We start from the raw sequence: 22,218 nt of genomic DNA, 5'->3' as shown, positions 1-22,218 counted from the left end.
ATATTTGTAGATATTAAGACTTTAATATTAAGTTATATATTAAATATTTTAAATTATTATGACATTAAAACTATGTTTAGTTGGTATGTATTTGTCATTTGAATTATTTTTATGACATTTTGATGTTTTTATTATTGAAAGTTTGGTATTATTATATAAGTATTTGTAATTATTTTTATTTTAATATTTAATATTTTAAACTATTTTAACTGTTGATAAATTTTAGTGTGATGAAATTTAGTTTATAAATAAAAAAAATATTTTTTTCTTCTAATTTTATGTTTTTTTTTAATTTATTTTTTTGAAACATTATTTAGATCCACAGACCTGTCCGTTATCCACGGATTTGGACGGGTTAGATACGAACCGGACTTATCCGATCCATATAAAATGCGAGTTTTACGGACCAGTCCTTAAACAGGCCAGACCGGTCCGTATACCCACCCCTAACGACAACATAGTAACAATAATAGTAGTGGCCAGATAATAGCATACACCACTAATGCTCTTGTCATTGTCGTCATCACTAGTATTGCTATCACTTTGTGGTATCAATGGTGGTGGTAACAACGATAATGACAACAATGATAGTTATGGTGACAATAATGATAGTTGCGAAAATGGGTGATGGTGTCAAAAATAGTTGTGGAGATAACAATTGTAGTGACAAAATAGTTGTAAAAGAATGTTTGTAATTGGATTTTAATCTTAATTATTAATTATTTTTATATATAATTTAAAGATTATGATTTACTCTCTCTATATTGTAACAAAGGATTTGACTATTTTAAAGTGAGGGAAGCAATGTAGAGGACAAAGTGCACTCACGATAATAAAATTAATGAATAAGATTTGTGATTAAACAAATTCTTGCAAGATAAAATTTAAAATTAATTATATCAACCGTTGATTTTTTAAAAATTATTATTATTACACTTTATTTTCTAAGATGCAATTTCCTCATCACTTTAGAGGAATTAGGTCTCGCAACATGTTCTCATTGAATAAACTTCATATATATATATATATATATATATATACTCTTAATTATTTTATATTATATCTATGGTATATCTTTTTATTTTTAAGAAAAGATATTAAAAAAATTAAAACCTAAAACCTAAAACTTATCTAATTTAAAATTTCTTATATTGAATTAAATTTGAAAAACCAACATAACTAAATTAAGACTTAAATATATTTTTAATTATTATAAAATGAATAAGTTTTGATTTTAATTTTGTTCTTATAATTATTTTCTTTACTTTTTATCCTTCTAAATTTTATTAAGATTATTTTTAGTCCTTGTAAAATGAGGTAACATTAATTTTTGTCACTGTATATTATTTTTCTTTAATTTTTCCCTCTCTAAAATTTACAATTACAATTTTTATCCTTAACAATGATTCTAAAATAGATAATAACATTTATTTTAAAAATTTATAAAAAAAAATAAAAAATATGACACACTAATACATGATACAACTAACAATTGTGGATAATACTTAAAATAATAAACTTAACATTTAATAAACAAAAAAGTGGTTAAAATAATCACATAATAACATAAATTAAAAATAATAATTTTAAATTTAAAAGAATGAAAACATTCTTTTATAAAAATCAAAATAACAACTTATTCATTTTCTAGAAACTAAAAATATATTCACGAATGTAAATAACATATAAGTTAATCATCTATACACCGGTAGTGTAAAGATTTTTACACTAAAAATCAATCATATATTTTAAAGTTACTTATTTTATTATTATTTTATTAAATAAGCAAGATACTATTAAAAGATATGATTAGTTGTTAGTGTAAAAAAAATTTATACCGAACGTGTATAGGTATTTAACTCATAACATATTCGATTACGTACTACTAACCCCTGTAAGTAAAAAAGGTGGATATGGACATTTAAAGTCGACATTGGGTCATTGGTTTCATTTTGAGCAAATCCACTGTCTGAATCAATAATCTCACTACCAGCCACCACCAAAGTAGTTTACACATTTTTATTTACAATAGTAACAATGTTATCAACTCTAATCCCACCGTTAAACTTACCTTATGCTAGCTATTATTTATATATGAGGATATATCAAATTAAATTATTTAAGCTTTTCTATGCTTCAAACACTGCACCTGGTCTAATGACAGGTGCTGTTTTTTTTAATCAATTTGTTTCTTATTATTGAAGTAAAATGCACCTCGGTGAAAATAAGAAGAAGAAAAACAAATCAATTTTGTAAATTTTTTCGTTTCTATTTTGAAACTGAATAAGTTTACCCATTCCTTATTTTTACCTAAAATATTTAAATTCTCATTTTTACTCAGAAAGAACCTGCACTGCATTCATCATAAAATTCTATATATTTAAAAGAAAATAAATAATTAAATTATTTAATTTTAAAAATTAAAACTTAATTGAGAAAAATAAAAATGAAATTAAAAAAAAAAACTTGTAACGTGGCAATGCGACAGGCCATATATGATTCTGTCAAGAAAAGACAATCCTTGAACACAATTATGAAAACAACTGGCAGCTCAAATCTTTGACCATCTTAAATCTCGTTGACTTAACAAGCCAGCTCATATATTGATTTTTAAACCAAACATAATGTTATAGTATGGAACACCTCATATTAAATCTCGAACTTATTTTCAAGAAGAAGAAAAAATGGGTCTACCATATTAGATTTAATTTTCACTTAGTTTACAATATATTAAATATATATTTTCTATTTTTTTTTAAATAATCTCATCACTTAATATGTTAAAAAAAAAATATCTCTCCGAATGAAATGGGACATCAAAGACAGAAAACCATTGTTAATAATCTCACCACTTAGTGTTTTGTAAAAGCAATCTTATTTTAATGAACATTTTTCTAAAGATCTTATCCGAAAATAAAAATAGATGCGTCGACGTTCTAATCAATTAGGTAACGGAGGACCATTTTCGCAAAAAAAAATGCGCCGAGTTGCACTCGACAACACGGAAATTCATGACCTGTGACATCTTTCTTGTCACAAGGTATTTATTTTTTTATATATAAAGATGATGATCCACTCATGCACTCATTAAAAATATGTTTTCCTTTACTGTTGTACTAGTTTGATCTTGATCGAAATCTAGATCATTCATTCTTCACATTTTTGAGCTGAAAACTTTGACCAAGTTCTAAATTCTTACTATATATAGCATATAGCAGAACATGTCCATCAATTACAGCAACAATGGCTTCTTCTAGTTCCCTTTTCACCTTATTCTTATTCTCATTCTCGTTCTTCACCATCATAGCTCACGCTATTGTTCCTCAGAACGAGACCTTCAAATTTGTGAACTCGGGTGAACTTGGACCCTTCATTGTTGAGTATGGTGCTGATTACCGCATGATAAGCATCTTCAACTCACCTTTCCAAGTAGGTTTCTACAACACCACCCCAAATGCCTTCACTTTGGCTTTGCGTGTAGGACTCCAACGCTCGGAGCAGCTATTTCGTTGGGTTTGGGAGGCCAATAGAGGCACCCCAGTTGGAGAAAATGCCACTTTTTCACTTGGCACTGATGGCAACCTTGTCTTGGCTGATGCAGATGGTAGAATTGCATGGCAAACCAACACTTCCAACAAGGGTGTTGTGGCCTTCAGGTTGCTTCCAAATGGCAACATGGTCCTACTTGATGCACAAGGTAAGTTCGTTTGGCAGAGTTTTGACCATCCAACGGATACCCTTTTGGTTGGTCAGTATCTTAGAGCAAAAGGGCCTAACAAGTTGGTTAGTAGGCTTTCTGAAGAAAATCTAGATGGCCCTTATAGTTTGGTTTTGGAGCCTAAAGGGTTGGCTTTGTACTACAAGAGCAAGAACTCTCCTAGGCCAATTCTCTATTGGTTTTCATCTGATTGGTTCTCCATTCCACAAGGCTCGTTGGAAAATGTGACCCTCACATCTGACTCAGAGACTTTTGAAATTGGATTTGATTACCATGTGGCCAACTCTTCCATCTCTAGTGGGAATAGAATCATTGGCAGGCCAGTGAACAACAGCACCATAACATACCTTAGGCTTGGCATTGATGGCAACATTAGGATGCACACTTATTTTCTTGATGTGCGTGATGGTGTGTGGCAAGTGACCTACACTTTATTTGATAGAGACTCTGATGAGAGTGAGTGCCAATTGCCTGAGAGGTGTGGGAAATTTGGGTTGTGTGAGGATAACCAATGTGTGGCTTGTCCTTTGGAAAATGGACTATTTGGGTGGAGCAACAATTGCACTTCCAAGGCTGTGACATCATGCAAGGCTAGTGAGTTCCACTACTACAAAGTTGAAGGTGTTGACCATTACATGAGCAAATACACCACAGGGGATAGAGTGAGTGAGAGTAATTGTGGAAACAAATGTACCAAGGATTGCAAGTGTGTGGGGTACTTCTACCATAGAGAGAACTCAAGGTGTTGGATAGCTTATGATCTGCAAACACTTACTAGAGTGGCTAATTCCTCACATGTGGGGTATATTAAGGTGCCTAATTAGTATATAGAAAAGGCTTGGTATTGCAGATTATATGCAGTTACTTCAATTAATTCTAAATAGTGGTTTAAGATTGAAATAAAGTGATGGTTATTTCTGTCCTGTCCTGTGTGTAGAGGACATGGATGTAAAATAAACCAAGTTTGCAATAAATTTATGATTGGTTTGGGCTAAAGTACAATTCTTGTTTTTCTCTTCCAGTTTCCTTAGCAAATTGATTAAGTTGGTAAGGGATAGCTTGAAACTATTTCTTTGCAATTGATTTGTTTCAAGTAGGACTAATGAATTCTGTTTAAATATTATTTCATGGTTTGAACTTTATTATCTGTGGTTGTAAACTTGTAATGCTGGTGAGGAAAAACTACGTACACATAAGCAGATCACCCTAGGGGCAGAAATGATTAAGATCAGAGCATAGAATTTCAATTTCTGGAGCAAATACCATAAGTAGAGAAAAGAAAAAGGAAATGACAATTTCTTTTACAGCTTAGAGGGGTCCTCTGATTCTGTCCTTGTCATACTATGTTGATATCAATATGCATATTTAATTTAATATAAAAAATTTACAATCGCAATATTTTACTAATTCGCGTAGAATGTTAACATGTAAGAAGTACACTTTTGTTTTTATTGTAGATTAATAAGGTTAAATAATACATTTGAAGATAACTTCAGATCAATGTTAATCATTAACATTGCTCTATTTTACTTTACTACTCAAAACTACAATTTGTTTTAACTTTTGTGAGTGCGCGAGTGCATGCATGTTTATTTTTCTGTTTGGAAAACCTATAAAAGTTATATATTTTAACCAAATAAAAGCCTTTTATAAAGGTACCATAAATTAGTTGTTGTTTTTATTCCTAAGAAAAGACTCGTAAAAGGAGGATAGGGGATAAAAATGAGGAAGACACTGAATTAAGTTGGCTCAAATACTACATAAATTATAGGCTAAAAACCTATTTTATCCCTTATAATAATTGTTTGGTTCAATTTAGTCCCACTTTTATTTTTGGTCTCAATTTGGTCCTTAATAAATTAATTGGTTGCAATGTCAGATTTCCGTCTAAAGTATTTAAACAGAGTTAACTATTGGTCACGTGGATGCCACGTAGATGCATAAATGGATGCCAAATTTCTTGAAAACACCTAGAACCAGAACGACCCATTCTGAAACCAGAACGGGTCATTCTAGGTGCACTCTTGGTATGTTAATTTTGCATCTGAAATGGACCGTTTCAGATGCAAAATTAACACATCACGAGTACAAAAGAACAGCCCGTTCTGAAACCAGAACGTCCCGTTCTTGTTTCAGAACAGACCGTTCTGGATTTAGAACGGCCCGTTCCAAAACTATAATAATTTTGAAAAATATTTTTTTATGGTAAAAATTTTAAAATTACTTATTTTATAAAATACATTTGTCTTATAAATAGAGTGATAACTTTTCCTTTTTCTCTTTCTGTCTGAAGAAATATTTAAGTGTCACTTAATAATTTTTTGCAACTTATTTAAAATTAGAGGAATAAAATGATAAAAATTAATAAGATAAACATAATAAAATTATTAATTTGTTTTCTTTTAGTGTCCTCTAAATTTTTACACTCATTTAAAACAAAAATATTTTATATGTTATTTTGAATTAATTTAACGAAGTATCATATGATTTTTAATTTTTTAAAAAATTTTATAAATTTGATATATACATGAATTTTTTTTTAATTTAACAATTAAATTTTTAAAAATTTGATATAGAACATTAATTATTAAGTAGAATAAATCTATCAAGACTTACTCTTGAAGTAAGTAAATTTTTTCTTCATTAAAAATGAAGATAATTTTACCACAAAATAAAAAATAATTAAACAATAAAATAAAATATAAAAAAATATTAATGTATTTATTATATTAGATATAACAAAATAATTAAAATATAATTAATAATATATATTTTATAAAATTATTAATATTATATATATAAAAAAAGAATAAAAAAAAATTTAGTGGGAGCAAGTGTCCCCACTATGATTAACTTAGATCCGTCCCTGCATGTGGTTGTATGGTGAAATGTTAGTCCTGTGTATCCTCTTCCTTTATTTCAGGTTCTACCTCTTCAAAAACAGGTTATTTTTGTTGGGGTACATCGTTAATGATTTCAAGGAAAAATACCATGTCATTTCATCCTTTACTATATAGTATCAATTTGGTAGTAAGTGGTTCACTCCAGTTTGACTAACAATGAAATAAAATCTGTTACTATTGTCTTTAGTGATACACTGCATTGTCCTTAATGATACACTGTATAGCCCAACTACATTGTCCTTAATGATACACTGTATAGTCTAACTGTTTAGCAATTGAAGTTATCAATTTCCATTGACAATATTACCAAATCTAGTGTTTGAAATGTTTTGTACCTTAGGTCTTTTTCCTTCCACGATTCACAACCGTGAACTATAATCATTGATAGTTTGTATTTGGCATTCTGGAATCAGAATGACCCGTTCTGAAACCAGAATGGCCTGTTCTAGTTGCGCTTTTAGTGTGTTAATTTTGCACCTGGAACGGGTCGTTTCGGATGCAAAATTAACACACCAAAAGTGCACCTAGAACGGCCCGTTCTGGTTTCAGAACGGACTGTTCTAGTTCCAGGTGTTTTCAAAAAATTTGGCATCCACCTATGCATCTACGTGGCATCCACGTGGCTAACAGTTAACTCCGTTTAAATAATTTGGACAGAAGTCCGACATTGCAACCAATTAATTTATTAGGGATCAAATTGAGATCAAAAATAAAAGTGCGACTAAATTGAAACAAACAATTATTATAAGGAACTAAAATACTATTTTAGCCTAAATTATAATTCTTTATTCTATATATAAAACTAAGCATGCTAATAATTGTATGGGTAACTAATATAATAAACATACGTGTGTCAAAGTGGCATATGTTTTTTAATGTATTATTTATAATATAATTTTAACTAATATCATTGGCAGCTTTCAGTGAAAAAAATATAATAACAATAGGAATGATCTAATATTAAAAATAATAATTAGTTAATTTAAGAATAATTCATCTTGAATTCAAGTAATGTAGAAGTTGAAAAATGATATAAGTTACATAAAATATATGAGCACTTAAATCAGAACAAGCAGCTACAACGAATTATACATGTAATATGTCATCCCCCACAAATAATGAAATGAGTGTCACCACACTAGTCGAATATTTGACGTTGCTCATTTGAATAGCCACACATTCAACTTAATTTTTTTTTATTTATCAGTATTCAATTTAATTATTTTAATCCTGTAAAACTTCATTTCAAACAAATATGATATTCGAATTTATACTTACCCAATTGCAAAAATAATTCATTGGTACAGTCCCTATATACTTTCTATTTTCCATCACCATGATTTATTCATCAAGCAAAACAGATAAGAATCTCTAAAATTTCAAGTTTTGCTTGACTTTAACAATTTAATTAATAACAGCAGCAATAATACAGTCATATCAAGAATTTGCCTTCTATATTCTCATAGGTTTAAATTCCAATCGGCATCAGATAATAATAATTAATAAATTAAAGGAATTTAAAAAAAAAAAAAAAATATATATATATATATATATATATAGAGGAGAGTTCAAACGATAACCAGTGTAACTTTTACTAAGTGTTACACCGCTTAATAAGTTTATATTAAATGTGAATTTTATAAATCCAACTGTTAGATTGAAAGTTCATATCAATTTATATGTGTATGTCAAATTTTATTAAAATTGAACAACAACTTGAGGGTAATCAAAATGTTCATATTTTAGTATATTTTGAAATAAATATATTACGTCAATTTTGTTTTATAAGAACGAAGTATCAAATCATTTTGGATTAATATAAAATTTTGTATATATGATATAAGAGATATGAACATTCAATCTAACGGTTAGATTTACAAAATTCACAATCAATATAAAGTTATTGGCAGTGTAACACTTAGTAAAAATTATACCGATATCATTTGAACTCTCTTATTATATATATATATATATATATATATATATATATATATATATATATATATATATATATATATATATATATATATATCTTATGATATATAAAGTGAATGGCAATGAATATGAGAATTTAGTAGGCATGCACGGTCGATGTAAAAGATTATCAACGAATCTGATATTGTTATTTTTATGACTTTTGAGTTACTTGTTATTAGAAGACACTCAAACATGTATAATTATTCATTTTTGGATAAAATATGTTTTTAACTCTCTAAAATTTCTCAAGCTCTATTAATTTTTTTAATTTAAAAATACATCACTTTTGACCATTGAAGTAGTTTATACAGTACTTTATAACTATTTCTAAACGCTATTTAAACTACTTGGTGCACTTTCAAATTAGAAAGATCTAAATCAAATAATTTTTTAAAAAAATAATCGAATTTCAAAAAATCTTAGAAGACTAAAGAGTGTTGTACATAAAAAAAAAATGCTTTTACAGATACTTATATTTAGGTTTAATTGTGTTTTTGATCCCTCAAGTATTGTAATTGTGCAATTTTGATCATCGAGATTTTAATTGAGTAATTTTAGTCCTTAAAAGATTGTAATTGTGTGATTTTAGTCCCTTAATTTTTAATTGAACAGTTTTAGTCTCTCAACTATTATAATTGTGCGATTTTAGTCTTTTTCACTAAAAAATTTAGTAATTTTAGAATATATATATATATATATATATATATATAATGTTTTAAAATTATACAATTGTTTGCTTATTTAAGTTAACATATATTATAATTTTTGTTAATATATCAAATGATATATATTTATTATTACTAAATAAATAAAATTTATATATTATTAGTATTTTAATATTATTGATAAATTAATATCAATAATATTTTTAGTATATTTATAGATAAACTAATAATTTGATAAATATGACTTAGTATATATTAATATATTTTTACAAAAATATAAATATATAAGAAAAGATATGTATATTTCTAATTAATATACTTATATTTTTATAAAAATATATTAATATATAATAAATTTTATTTATCAAATTATTAGTTTATCTATAAATATACTAATAATATTATTAATATTAATTTATTAGTAATATTATAAAAATAATAATATATAAATTTTATTTATTTATTAAAAATAAATATATATCATTTGATACATTGAAAAAAATTATAATATTCGTTAACTTAAATAGATAAATAATTGTATAATTTTAAAATATTGTATATATATATATATTAAAATTATTAAATTTTTAATAAAAGAGACTAAAATTGCATAATTATAATATTTGAGAGACTAAAATTATTCAATTAAAAATTAAAGGACCAAAATTACACAATTATAATTTTTTAAAGACTAAAATTACTCAATTAAAATTTTGGAGATCAAAATTGCATAATTACAATACTTGAGGGTTGGAATATGCAACTTGTATTGCTGGACTAACCCGTTGGAATATCTGAATTATTTATTCTGAATATATTGTTAAAATATGTGCTGTATTTTATTATTTTGCTTTCACACTAGGCTTTTTAGCATCGTATTCTGCAGAAGCAGAATCTCTTTTCCTCATTGTGTTCCTTTATCTTGAATATATTCGTCGTTACCTTTGTAGCAGTACTTTAGATTATTTCCCAGTTCCTGAATAAGGAACCACCCACGTACCATTTCAAAACATTTGAGAATATTTGCTTTTTTAGATTTCACATAGTTCAGCCTTTATAACAGAAACTTTCACATAAATTCTTTCAAACTTTTGCATTATTCTCACAGACACTGCAAACCAGAAGCATATGAAGCCATTTTTCTACACCTTTGATATCAAGTTTGAACTTAGCTCTTTAATTAACACCCAACAACCTCAACACCGAATAAACATGATGATTTGAACTATTATTCAACATCCTCTACCTTATCTTGTTAGACAAAAGAAAGAAATAAATTTTATTCTTGGATGACCATTCTTTTTCATTCCAATTGATTCACTATACATATGTGCAACTATAGAATAGGTCACTACTATCTAAAACAGGTATAATTGAAATGGCTTCTTATTAAATTCAAATATTCTTATTAATGTAGTGACATGCAGATGAGTACAAGAAGTCACTTATGTCATTATATTCTTTCAACATATTTCCAACTCTTGAATTTTCTTGCAATTAATTTTTGGAAAAAGCCCAGGAACAGCTGACTATATTTCGTTAAAACGATAATTAAAAATTAATTCATTTCGAAATATAAAGATCATCAAAATGAGTTTTCTCTCTTTGAAGAAAATCTTTTCTATAAAAATGGTTAGTGAATTAAACCTGATCAACATATTTAAGAAACTCAACTATCTATATTAATTTATGTTACATTTAAATTAAAATTTTTATTATGTTAATTTAGAACGATAATTTTGATTGAAAAACAATATGAAGACATTAAAAAGAAATGAATCTAAGAATTGTTTTAATTTTGTCTATTGAGTACAATTAAAGTTCCACATCAATAGAAGTGAGAGACTTTTTAGGAGAGGACTAAAAGCAAGATTATAAGAATTTAGAATTAAGGTAGATAATATCTTATCTATCAGAAGACATGTGTGTGAAAATCCTCCGATACACAAGTAGAATCAGAGTCGATGATTTCGACCAAATGATCGACTCAGATGGAGTGGCAATATAAATTCTTAGAGTATAACCGAGTTCTATGAGTCAATGATGCATACACTCGTGGACTAACTTTTATAGCAATGAGTGGTTAAACTATGATTCTTTATTTGATAAAAGTATTATTAGGATACAATCAAAGTCTCATGTCGATAAAACAAAAGAATAGACATAGGTTTATAAACACATACAAAGTCTCCGTTAATAAAAGACCTTTTTGAAAAATAACCAAAATAAAATCATAAAAATTTATGTTCAAAAGGAAATAATATCTCTACATTGTGAAGATCAATTACATCATTCATCTTATGTCATGTCATTCTTTCCTTTTTCCTATTTTTCTCCAAACTTGTATTCAAATTCACATAAGCATATTGACCCTTCATTCTTCTCTAACTATTCTCCCTGCATCACTCCTCTCCTCTATTCTTGTTATTTCTAACCTTTCTATCACTCTCTTCTTGTTTTTGTTCCTCTCCTTTCTCTCTCTTTCTTCTCTTGGTTCTCTAAACAACGTAATGAGCAAGAACATAGACATTGATGTTATTGATAGCACAAGTAACATCAACAGCAACAACCCTTATGTTTACATTTCCCCTACTCCCCTTCCCGCTGCACCAGCCAAACGTGAGTCTTTTTTTTTATTTTTTATTTTTGCTCCCCTTCCCTCTGCACCAGCCAAACGGAATAGAGTGTTATGCCACCTTTTGGCTCTTAAAACGCAGCATTTTGTTCAGCAAACTAGCCACACGCAGTTAAAGTTTGTCAGAAAAAAAACATTTGCTCTATGTTTGTTGTCCAAAATCAGAAATGAATATAGTGTTATGCATTCATTAATCACGTTTCAGTCACACAAAAAAAATCATGTTCCATACCTCAATTGCATGCTTATTTGTGATTTGCATGAGATTGTGTTTCTGTAACTAAATTTATTCTTGTTTCACTCATGTTCCCGCTATGGTTTTAGGTCCCAATCCAATGAATACAATATATGGTGCACTGAATCATTATGGCAAGAAGGTTGAAGAAGCAACCAAACAAGCTGAGATCATGGTTGACAAAATACGGAATCATTGTGAGTTCTATTCTGCCTTTTCTTTTTCAATATATGGTGGAAAGGTTTCTTTTTCTTTGGTAATATCTGTTTCTTGCAAGTGCTTATGGAAATTAATCAAATGTTCATAAGCTCTCCATCTTCACTTGGAAGTTGAATACATGATTTTTTTTTCTTTCACCAATCATACACCCAAAAACTAAACAATAAAGGCTTCTTCCATTTTTTGCATATATACTAGGCTAATCAATTTAATTCACCCTCTCAAGTAGTCATAGTTATGATTGGATACTAAGTGCTTACAGAAAAAGAAAATAAGAAAAATAAATTGTGCTTATTTCATAAGCTAAGTTCGATACATTTATTCTTCTTACTTTTTCTATTATAAGATTATAAGTACTTTTGGAGAAACTAATCTAAATAGGTCATAGTGCTGCTGATGTAACTCTTACAAACACCTTAACTAAATTATTATAATGAAGTAGCAATCTTGGAGAAGATGGTATAGATCTTGAATAACTCTTGATATTAACACTAGTGTGGATAAACTTGAAGGAAAGAAAACAAAATGAATTAAGCTTCTTAAATATGTTGAAATTACCTTAGGGCTAATGCACCTCAACATTTTTAAAAGATCTCTTGTCTAATTTTCCCACAAACATTTATAAACTTATAAGCTTTTTCTTATAGTTCTAAGAATCTTCACATAACGTAGAAGTTAATCCAAACTAGGCTTAAATTATTTACTTATGATGGGATCCATTATTTCATTTAAGTGTTTGACATCCAAACTTAATTCTAATGGGAATCTATGTTGTGTGTCCAGTAAAAGTTAGTGCTAGGCCAGCTGATGCTGCAATGGCAAAACTTATTCAAGGAACAAAGGTGCTTGCATCAGGAGGGCCTGATAATCTATTTCAACAAACATTTGGGGTTTTTCCAGGAGAGAAGCTCTTACAGCCATATGCTTGCTACGTATCAACAAACTCTGGACCTGTAATTGGAACACTTTATGTATCTACCAAGAGATTAGCATTTTGCAGTGACAATCCACTGTGCCATCATCCATTCTCCCTGCAGAAGCATCAGTGCATTTATTACAAGGTACTTGTTTACCTTATTGGCTTCTTGTAATTTCAAGCAATGTAACTAAATTTTTCTTTTTCTGTTTTTTACTCGGTAGTTACGGTAAGTAAATCTGAGACTGAGAAAGATAAAAAAAAAAAATTTAGAAGACTTGAAATTTTCAGATAGAAGAAAACTTATAGAATGATCAAGGAATCTCACTTTTCTTACTTGTCAGCTCTTGTTAAAGTTATTATATTATATAGAAGAGTTTAATTATCATAAAAGTAAACAAAATTATCATACATATTAATCTTTAATCGGATGATAATGTAAAAAACCTGAGTGCATGCATAGAATTAGATAGATTATTTCCACCAAATATATTTGGTTTGTTCAGATGACTTATGAGGGATGTTTATGAACATCTTTCCCAAGATGCCCATTTCATGCACATGAACATGAAGTAATATTCGAGGAGAATGTGGATGGTAACGTATGTACCCAAAAAAAGAACAGATTCTTTTTGGTGGGTTTAAGCATATAGTATTCAATTCAATGACAACAAAGAAAAAGGAACAGAATAGTGTAATGGAGAATCTGTGTTTGTGAATTATGATTTGGTTTGGCTTCCAGTACAGGAAGTTCCGGATAAACATGCCATGAATAAAGTTGGATTGCCTTTCACTCGTGATAAATCTTTATATATATATATATATATATATATATATAGGGAGCATATCAAGTGAGAGAGAATTTATTATGAGAGATGAGAAGGTTAAAATATAATCCTTAAATTAATCAAGTGAGAGAAAATTTGAGGTTTAATCAAGTAAGAGGAAATTAATCTAAGGGTTATATTTTAACCCTCTCATCTCTCATAATAAATTTTCTCTCACTTAATATGCTCCTTATATATATATATATATATCAATGTTCCGTTCATGATTCTTTTTCTAGTTAAATAGGGTTCAAGAGTAGTACACACCAAAGAGATACATACACCAGCACTAGATCTCCCAGTACTCAGGTTGTGTACTTATCTAATAAAGTGACTATTGATTGAATAATTTCCTCCAGGGAAATTAATACATCTTTGCTGATATTTTTTTCGTACGTTATGCATATATCTTAGTAGAGGAATGATATCCACACAATGTTTATAAAGTTATAGGAAAATAGACCCCCAATGAGAAAAATGCTGATTTGAGTTTTATTATTTGAGACCATAAAACCTTGGATGGAGTACTGATTTTTTGTGTGGAGCATGTAGGTGGTAGTGCAGCTGGACCAGTTGAGCAAAGTGAGTTCTGCTACAAATGGATTGAATCCCACAGAAAAATGCATGAAGGTTAAAACAACGGATGGCTATGAGTTCATATTTTTGGGGTTTTTGTCATATGACAAGACCCTACAGACTGTAAACGAGGCTCTAAAGCAATAAGGCAACCATTCCAGAGTTCAAGCAGTAACATATCACCTGTGTGCTTAGTCTTAGACTTACTCTTCAATGTTCTTTTTATATTTAAGAGAAGGCTCGAAAGTAACCTTAATCAGCTACCTCTTCAATGTACCTACACCAAGTTAAACAAAAAAAAAAAAAATATAGAAGTAAAATAAAACAGTGCATGTTGAATTATTTTACTTGGACTTAGTCTTTGAAAATCAAGGACTTTAAGGCTGTGCTTGGGAATTTCTTTAGAAAATAATTTTTTATGGTATTTTAAATTTAATTTTTTTTAAAGATTATTACCTTTATGTAAATAAATGAACTTATATAATATCATATAACTTTTTAATCATCAAATTTAAAAAAAAAAAACAAAACAAAAAAAAAACAAATCTTTCTTAGAGAAGTTGAAAACAAACATACCATAAGCCTAAGAATTTTAATGAAATGATATTTGTGTAAGAGAAAAGAAAAAAAAAAAAAAAAGTAAACACTGAGAAGTTTGAAATATAATAAATGATAGGTGGGGAGAAATAGACATGAGAAATGATGTTATAATTTGTTATACACGTCTCATTACTCTAAACTCTATATAAATCAACCAAACTACACAAATTTCCAGGGCACAAGTGTGCACATTAGAAAATAGCTAATTTAAAAACTGATCATTTTTTCTTACAAAAAATTATTATGAAGCTCTGGATTAAAAACCTTTTAGTTCTAAAGTAAGTTAATACAAACACGTGAAACGCATAGGTCATGTAATGTACAATTTGAACAGAAAAGCCATAACAAATTACAAATTAATTAATTTTTTGAAATAAAATATTATTTTACCAGAATCAAACAATTGGAAGGAATACTCTAATTAATTTATCATAATCAATTATAAATACAGCAGAATGTAAAAATCACAACTTCATCTACTTAGCCGGTACAGCAATGTGCAAATCCTCAGACCTTTGATCATCTCATAGCAGCATAATAACAAGGAAGGACTAAACCTACACTCTTCCTTTGGAGAAGGGCTTGAACTAATGGCGTGTGTCCTTATGCTACTAGATTAGGGTCTTTTGCAGTATTGTTTTGAAAAAATGTGTCAAACTGCAAGCTCCTAGCTACTTCAAAGAAATGTGCAACAGCTTCTTCAGGTGTGCCAACAAGAACACCATGTCCCAGATTAAGGATGTGCCGTCTAGGTCCCGCACACCTCACAACCCTGACAAATAATTATCATATTCAGAAGTCAAGATAATTCACTGGTACCACTCATTCCATTCCCATTTAAGACTGTGAGGGATCAGTTGGACACAACACTAGTAGCATAACATGCAGAGATATCAGTTTCAGTCACCGTGTTATAATTTTGAAACAAAAAGATTAGTAACATAACTACAAATCCGTAAAGAATGTTTTTATACTTCTGTGTTAGTTTCCCTTGCCATTTTAATTATTTTTAGTTCTGCAGTTAATTAAGCAAATATGGTTCAACTCCACAGCCTAGACACTGGATCATGAACAAAAAATATGCTGCCTAGACATTTGTTTGCAAAAAAAAAGGACTAAAATGAATGACGTTTTGTAAATTTAAGGACTAAAGTGAATGGTGCTTATATGGAAATGTAGATGGTTATGTCAAGTTCCATATGCCAAAAACCATATGGAATGACTTCATGAATACCAAAGCACAGGGATACTATGACACCAACCTCTGAATTTCTTCAGTCAGGGCAGAAAGGGGGGAGAATAAGCAGGCTGGGTCCACATTTCCCTGCACACCTATCCCACTACCCAATCTTCTTCTTCCATCAGCCATATCTACTGTCCAGTCTAGCCCTATAACGTCAACTCCAGTGTCTTTCATACGCTCGAGAAGGCCACCATTTCCATTTATATAAAGAACAATTGGTACCTCCGGACATTTTTTCTTGACCAAATTTACAATCTGGAAATTCAGAAAGCAGTATATGACAAAAAGGAAAAGACAAGGAGAAAGGGAATATAGTATCCAACCTTGAGTTTATGTATTGTGAAAAGATACTAAAAGCAATTCTAATCTCAATAAAATATTAAGAAACTAAAGATGTAGCCTTTGATTTCGATTTTTCTCCCCCAACTTAGTTAAAGTCAAGTGAAGGTTTAATATAACAAGAATCCCAAAATGAAAAGTTTAAAAGTTAAAATTTAAAATAAAAATTCATCAGGCAAAAATGAAATGGGGATTTTTTTCTAAGTTACCTCTTTGATATAAGGCTTTGACCAGCGTTCCCACATATCAGGTGGTAGTTGTCCACCCCATGAATCAAATATTTGTATGCAGTGAGCCCCAGACTCCACTTGAAAAACAACGTAATCAGCTATTGCCTGCGTCAAATGAGAAAGCAAAGTCCTCAATACATGTGGAGCAGTGTGGCACATGCTTTTAATGGTTGTATATGTGCGTGTTGTACCCCCTTCCACAATGTATGTTGCTATTGTCCAAGGTGCTCCCACAAAACCCAAAACAGCAGCGTTACCACCAACCTAAGAATTAGAAGGGAAACATGCTTAGAAGGATGGCCATGACATAAACAAGGTGACACAACTAAATTTTACCTCTTGGCGCAGTATCTTAAGTGATTCTCCAACAAATTTAAGCCTATCTAGGTCAATCGGATGCAAAGTCTTTAATCCCTCCTCAGATCGAATGGGTGAATGTATAACTGGTCCCCTTACTTCTTCTATGTCAAAATCAACTCCAAATGCAGGAAGGGGCGTAAGGATATCCGAGAAAATAATTACTCCATCAGGCCTGAAAGCTTTCCAAGGCTGCAAAGAAATTTCCACAATGAGATCAGTTGTCTCTGACCTCTCTCGGAAGGATGGATGTTTCTCAGCAAGCTTTCTGTAAACAGCCATGTACCTTCCTGCCTGGCGCATCATCCATGCTGGAGGCCGACTAACAGGATCTCCCCTAGCAGCCTTAACCAAGAGTGGATCTGAACAAAATCAAAATAAAAACCAAAGACAGCATTCAAGTCAACTTCTGCACATTTCCACAGACATGTCTACATGTGAGACATAAAAAAAAGGCAGGAGAAAAATGCTCATAACACTCTCGCCAATGGGAGTGTCTGAAAGATACAAGTCCCACCTCCCTTTAAAGAATTAGCAAATGTGTGAAACCAAGTTAAACAACTTCTAGGAACAAACAAGGTTTTAAAAAAAAGTATGTAAATGCAATTATGACCGCATTGTCAAGGTTTCTATTTGCATTGTTAAGGCTTCTACTGACTTTGCCCTTGGGCACAAATTATAGTTTTTTTTTATCAATAAAAATTACATGACAACAACAAAGTTCGAATAATGATAGTTTTTTTCTTTTATCAATAAAAATTACATGACAACAACAAAGTTCGAATCCAGCACTTTGTACATACTGCTCTGAACTCCCACTGGGCCAACTCCAGTGTTCCGGGCTCAAATGATAATTAAATTCACTCTTCGAAAAATAAAAAACATTCTTTTCCTGTACCTTTCATTCATTTGTTCAAAATCAACTCGATCAAACTCAACAACCACCTATAAAAAAGTCATTTGACATCCAAATTGCCCTTTTCTAGCATCACACAACGAACAGCGCCAACAATCAGTCTCTAAATTAATGGAATTTTGCAGTGCATTCCATACAGATAAAGCAACTACATTTATACTACTAAACAACATACCATAAAAACCCAAGTGAAATTGAGCACAATTAAGAAAGAAGAGAGAAACCCAATTCCTGATTTGAGCTGAAAAAGCAGAGGGAAGGAAGAAATGGAGGTTACCAGAAGAAGATGAGTCAGCAGAGCAAGTGAGAGAAAACTTGGAGAGTGGCGGTTTCGGCTTGAAAGGAGGCGAAGCAACGTTGAAGCCATTGGATTGTACGAACAAGGAGGAATATTTCCACCCCAGAGAAGTGCTTCAAACGAGAAATTCACAAGTCAAATTGAATTTCATAAGAGCGAGAGTTAGAGAGAGAGAAATGGGGAAAACCTGTTAATGGAAGTAGCCATTGGGAGAGAGGAAAGAAAGTGGTTCCTTTGTTTCGTTATGTTTGGTTTTGTTTCCTTATCTTCGAGCTTCTCCTTCCTTGACCCCTCTCCAGTGGGGACATGCACACACACCAGGGTGAGGACTGAGAACCACGCGCCATTTCACACGTGTTCTATCACAGATGCCATCAACATAGCACTCTTTTAAATATTATCTCTAATAAGTTAAAATTTATTAAAAACAACATAAAATTTGTTTAGTTAATTTATTAAAAAATATATAATTTGACAAATATTTTATTATATTTAATATTTTTTTTAAAATTTTACAATTTTTAATAAGTTTCAACTAATAAAGATAATTTATTATTAGTAATCCTTCTTTATTCTATATATACATTTAGAGGAGGGTTCAAAAGACACCGGTGTAACTTTTACTAAGTGTTACACCGCTCAATAACTTTATATTAAATGTGAATTTTGAAAATTCAACCGTTAGATTGAAAGTTCATATCTCTTAGATCATATATGTCAAATTTTATATTAATTTAAGATAATTTGATACTTCATTCTCATAAAACAAAATTGGCGTAATATATACATTTCAAAATATACTAAAATATGAACACTTTGATTACCTTCAAGTTGTTGTTCAATTTTAACAAAATTTGACATATATGATCTAAGAGATATGAACTTTCAATCTAACGGTTGGATTTTCAAAATTCATATTTAATATAAAGTTATTAAGCGGTGTAACACTTAATAAAAGTTACACCGGTGTCATTTGAACCCTCCTCATACATTTATGTTAGTTTCACTCTATCAAATTATTGTGTGTGTATGTATATACACACACATTTATACAGACTACTCTCAAGTAGCATCAAAAGAACATCCAAAGCTATCATCTGTCAAATGATCTCAACTATGCACCTTTGTAGACATATTCTTGTCATGCTTTCATATTAAATATGATCATTATAGTTCGATCACATGAAAACAAGTAAGAGTAAGTTAGATATTTTAAAAAAAATACAAGTTTAGAAAGAAAACATCTATACTGCTCTTCACATGTAAACTAATCACACACCACATGGTTCATAACATACAAGCCTCAACATGTCAAAAAGCTAAGCACCAAAGCAAATCAAACATTCACCAAGTCATATCATACAATAAGATATTCACCCAATGCATATGAATACACCAATCAACAACATATTATATGCATACATACCTCACTAATGCGTTGTTACACATTCATCTACGGAGATCTCGTAATACACTTGAATAATTTAAGTGACTTGATCTTACCGAATCAACTTGATTATTTTCACACCCAATGCATCTGCTAAATCGACAGCTAAAATGAGATATCAATCCCTCCTGTCTCACCACTCACACTAGGAAAATTCGATTCCACTATTAGAACTAGCATAATTAGATATAAGCATATTACGACCTTAACATGCATTCCAAGTCACTCATGGAATTAGCCTACTAATTATCTTCAAGTAACCACACAACCTTTCCAATTATCAATTAAGGGTTGTAGCCTATGATTTCATACTTTACTTCACATTGATTAAGGATCTATAGGAGACTCAACAAAAATCCGTTCCAAAAGTTTTATACCTACTTAAGGAGAGTTTTTCAACAACTAACCTCTCAACGCCATAACAAGATTTCCTATATGAGATCTGAAACTTTCAAAATAACGTTTTTTTCTTTAGTCCTAAGTCAAATAAGTCAATGCATATAGAGATCAAACCACACCATCATACATAACATACCAATGTTAAATAGCTCATCCACAAATAGCACACCAATGCTAAATCAACTCTCCAATCATGTAACTATGAAATATCCATCATACATAACATATCAATGTTCATCACCATTTCAACCACATAAATATAGCATATCAAGGCTTATTATATCATTCTTTTACATCATACAGCATGCAATAGACTCAAACATTTTATCCATGTTCATCATACAACATTTGAATTATCATCACCATACATTATCCCATATCATCATACAATCAACATACAAGGTATTACATTAAACCTTCATTCTTACTTCATACAAGCACCCAACTTAAACAATAAAGGAGGAAATCGATGTTTCAAGTGTTTAGGATCTCGCTCTGAGCGATGATGGCGTTAAGAAACTTGCTTGGAGAAAGCCTAGATAGAAAGCATCCTAAGAGTATCGATCTAGTCGTTTCAAGCGATGGCATCCTCTCTCTAAGCAATGGAATTCACTCAAAGTGCTCAAAAATTTGCTCTAAGTGAGTGAAGTCAGGGACCACCCCTAAACCTCCACATCTCCTCACTTTGAGCAATCAAAATTTACTCTGAGCAAACTAAGTCAAAGAGCACACTAGGCATGGTTGCACGAGCTCGCTTGGATAGAGTAAATTCTCACTATGAGCAAGTTTGCCCAAAAACTTGCATGAGTCTCAAGACACACTTCATCACCTCGAAGAAGACAACTTACAAAAAAAAAATCTTGCATCCAAGATTCAAAATTCAACATGCAATCCACCATATATCACCCACTATCCACATACAATCCAGAATGGGAGGAAACTTCAACATGCATCAAGAATTGAACAAGATCACCCAATTTCACTCTCACCAACTCAAATATTCGAGTTCATCCAATGAGAGATTTTCTACTCAAAATCATCCATACAATCATGTATGTAGTAAATCTAGAACACATGTGATTAGTCAATCCATCAAAATCTGAGTTTTAAATTCTCTTATCTCAACTATGAGCTAAACCAAGAAAGGAGAAGAGAAGGAAGGAAGAACTAACTTCGAGCTTTTGAATCCTAAGAGTTATGCACCATAATGCCTTGAACCCTCAACTATGAGCTTCAAAATTTTAGGAGCAAGAAGAGAAAATAAGGAAATCAGGAACTTGAGTCCATCTCTTTAAGGTTGTAAAGTATATAAACTTATGAGACTAAATCTTACATAGAAACCTTATATATTTTCCTCCCTTAGGGACAATTGGACCTCTGGCCATAGACTCCCAAAACTAATCAGACTCTTGAGAGTTCCTCAACTCTTAAAGCCCCACCACACACCTTAAGCTCCATATAGATAATTAATTGCTAAAAGATAATCATTAAAACTTACTATGTTGCATTTTGATGTCAAATTTATTTAGATAGAGTTACTCTAAATTAGGTCTCTCAACACTTCGTATCACTTTTGTACTCTCTCACATGTGACGTCCATTATTAAGACACTTTTGTTTTACCTTCACAAAATTGAAGGTTTTTATCATGTCAACAAAAGAATTGGAAGTGTTGAGATTAAAAAAATTTATCTTAAGCTATATGAACTAAAAAAATTG

At 30.4% G+C, this 22,218-nt stretch overlaps 3 protein-coding genes across 3 annotated transcripts; 2 read left to right on the top strand and 1 right to left on the bottom strand.

Annotated features, from left to right (window-relative positions):
• The first annotated feature begins 3,131 nt into the window (after positions 1-3,131).
• Positions 3,132-4,714, top strand: LOC109811907 (EP1-like glycoprotein 3). The gene has a single exon (XM_020375752.3). The coding sequence runs from the start codon at positions 3,244-3,246 to the stop codon at positions 4,540-4,542; it is 1,299 nt and encodes a 432-aa protein (XP_020231341.1). The 5' UTR covers positions 3,132-3,243; the 3' UTR covers positions 4,543-4,714.
• A 6,854-nt stretch (positions 4,715-11,568) lies between these two features.
• LOC109811955 (GEM-like protein 2) lies at positions 11,569-15,018 on the top strand. Its single transcript, XM_020375813.3, has 4 exons — positions 11,569-11,882; positions 12,223-12,330; positions 13,136-13,413; positions 14,648-15,018. The coding sequence occupies exons 1-4, from the start codon at positions 11,774-11,776 to the stop codon at positions 14,816-14,818; spliced, it is 666 nt and encodes a 221-aa protein (XP_020231402.1). The 5' UTR covers positions 11,569-11,773; the 3' UTR covers positions 14,819-15,018.
• A 656-nt stretch (positions 15,019-15,674) lies between these two features.
• On the bottom strand, positions 15,675-18,999 carry HEME1 (Uroporphyrinogen decarboxylase). Its single transcript, XM_020375779.3, has 6 exons — positions 18,842-18,999; positions 18,634-18,767; positions 17,420-17,802; positions 17,063-17,347; positions 16,534-16,769; positions 15,675-16,043 (listed from the first exon to the last, which is right to left on the bottom strand). The coding sequence occupies exons 1-6, from the start codon at positions 18,859-18,861 to the stop codon at positions 15,875-15,877; spliced, it is 1,227 nt and encodes a 408-aa protein (XP_020231368.1). The 5' UTR covers positions 18,862-18,999; the 3' UTR covers positions 15,675-15,874.
• Positions 19,000-22,218: the final 3,219 nt, after the last annotated feature.

Source organism: Cajanus cajan, chromosome 10, assembly GCF_000230855.2.
Source record: "Cajanus cajan strain Asha chromosome 10, NIPB_CcT2T_4, whole genome shotgun sequence".
NCBI lineage: Eukaryota > Viridiplantae > Streptophyta > Magnoliopsida > Fabales > Fabaceae > Cajanus > Cajanus cajan.
The sequence above is the reverse complement of the archived record's forward strand: the minus strand, read 5'-3'. Positions and strand labels throughout refer to the sequence as shown.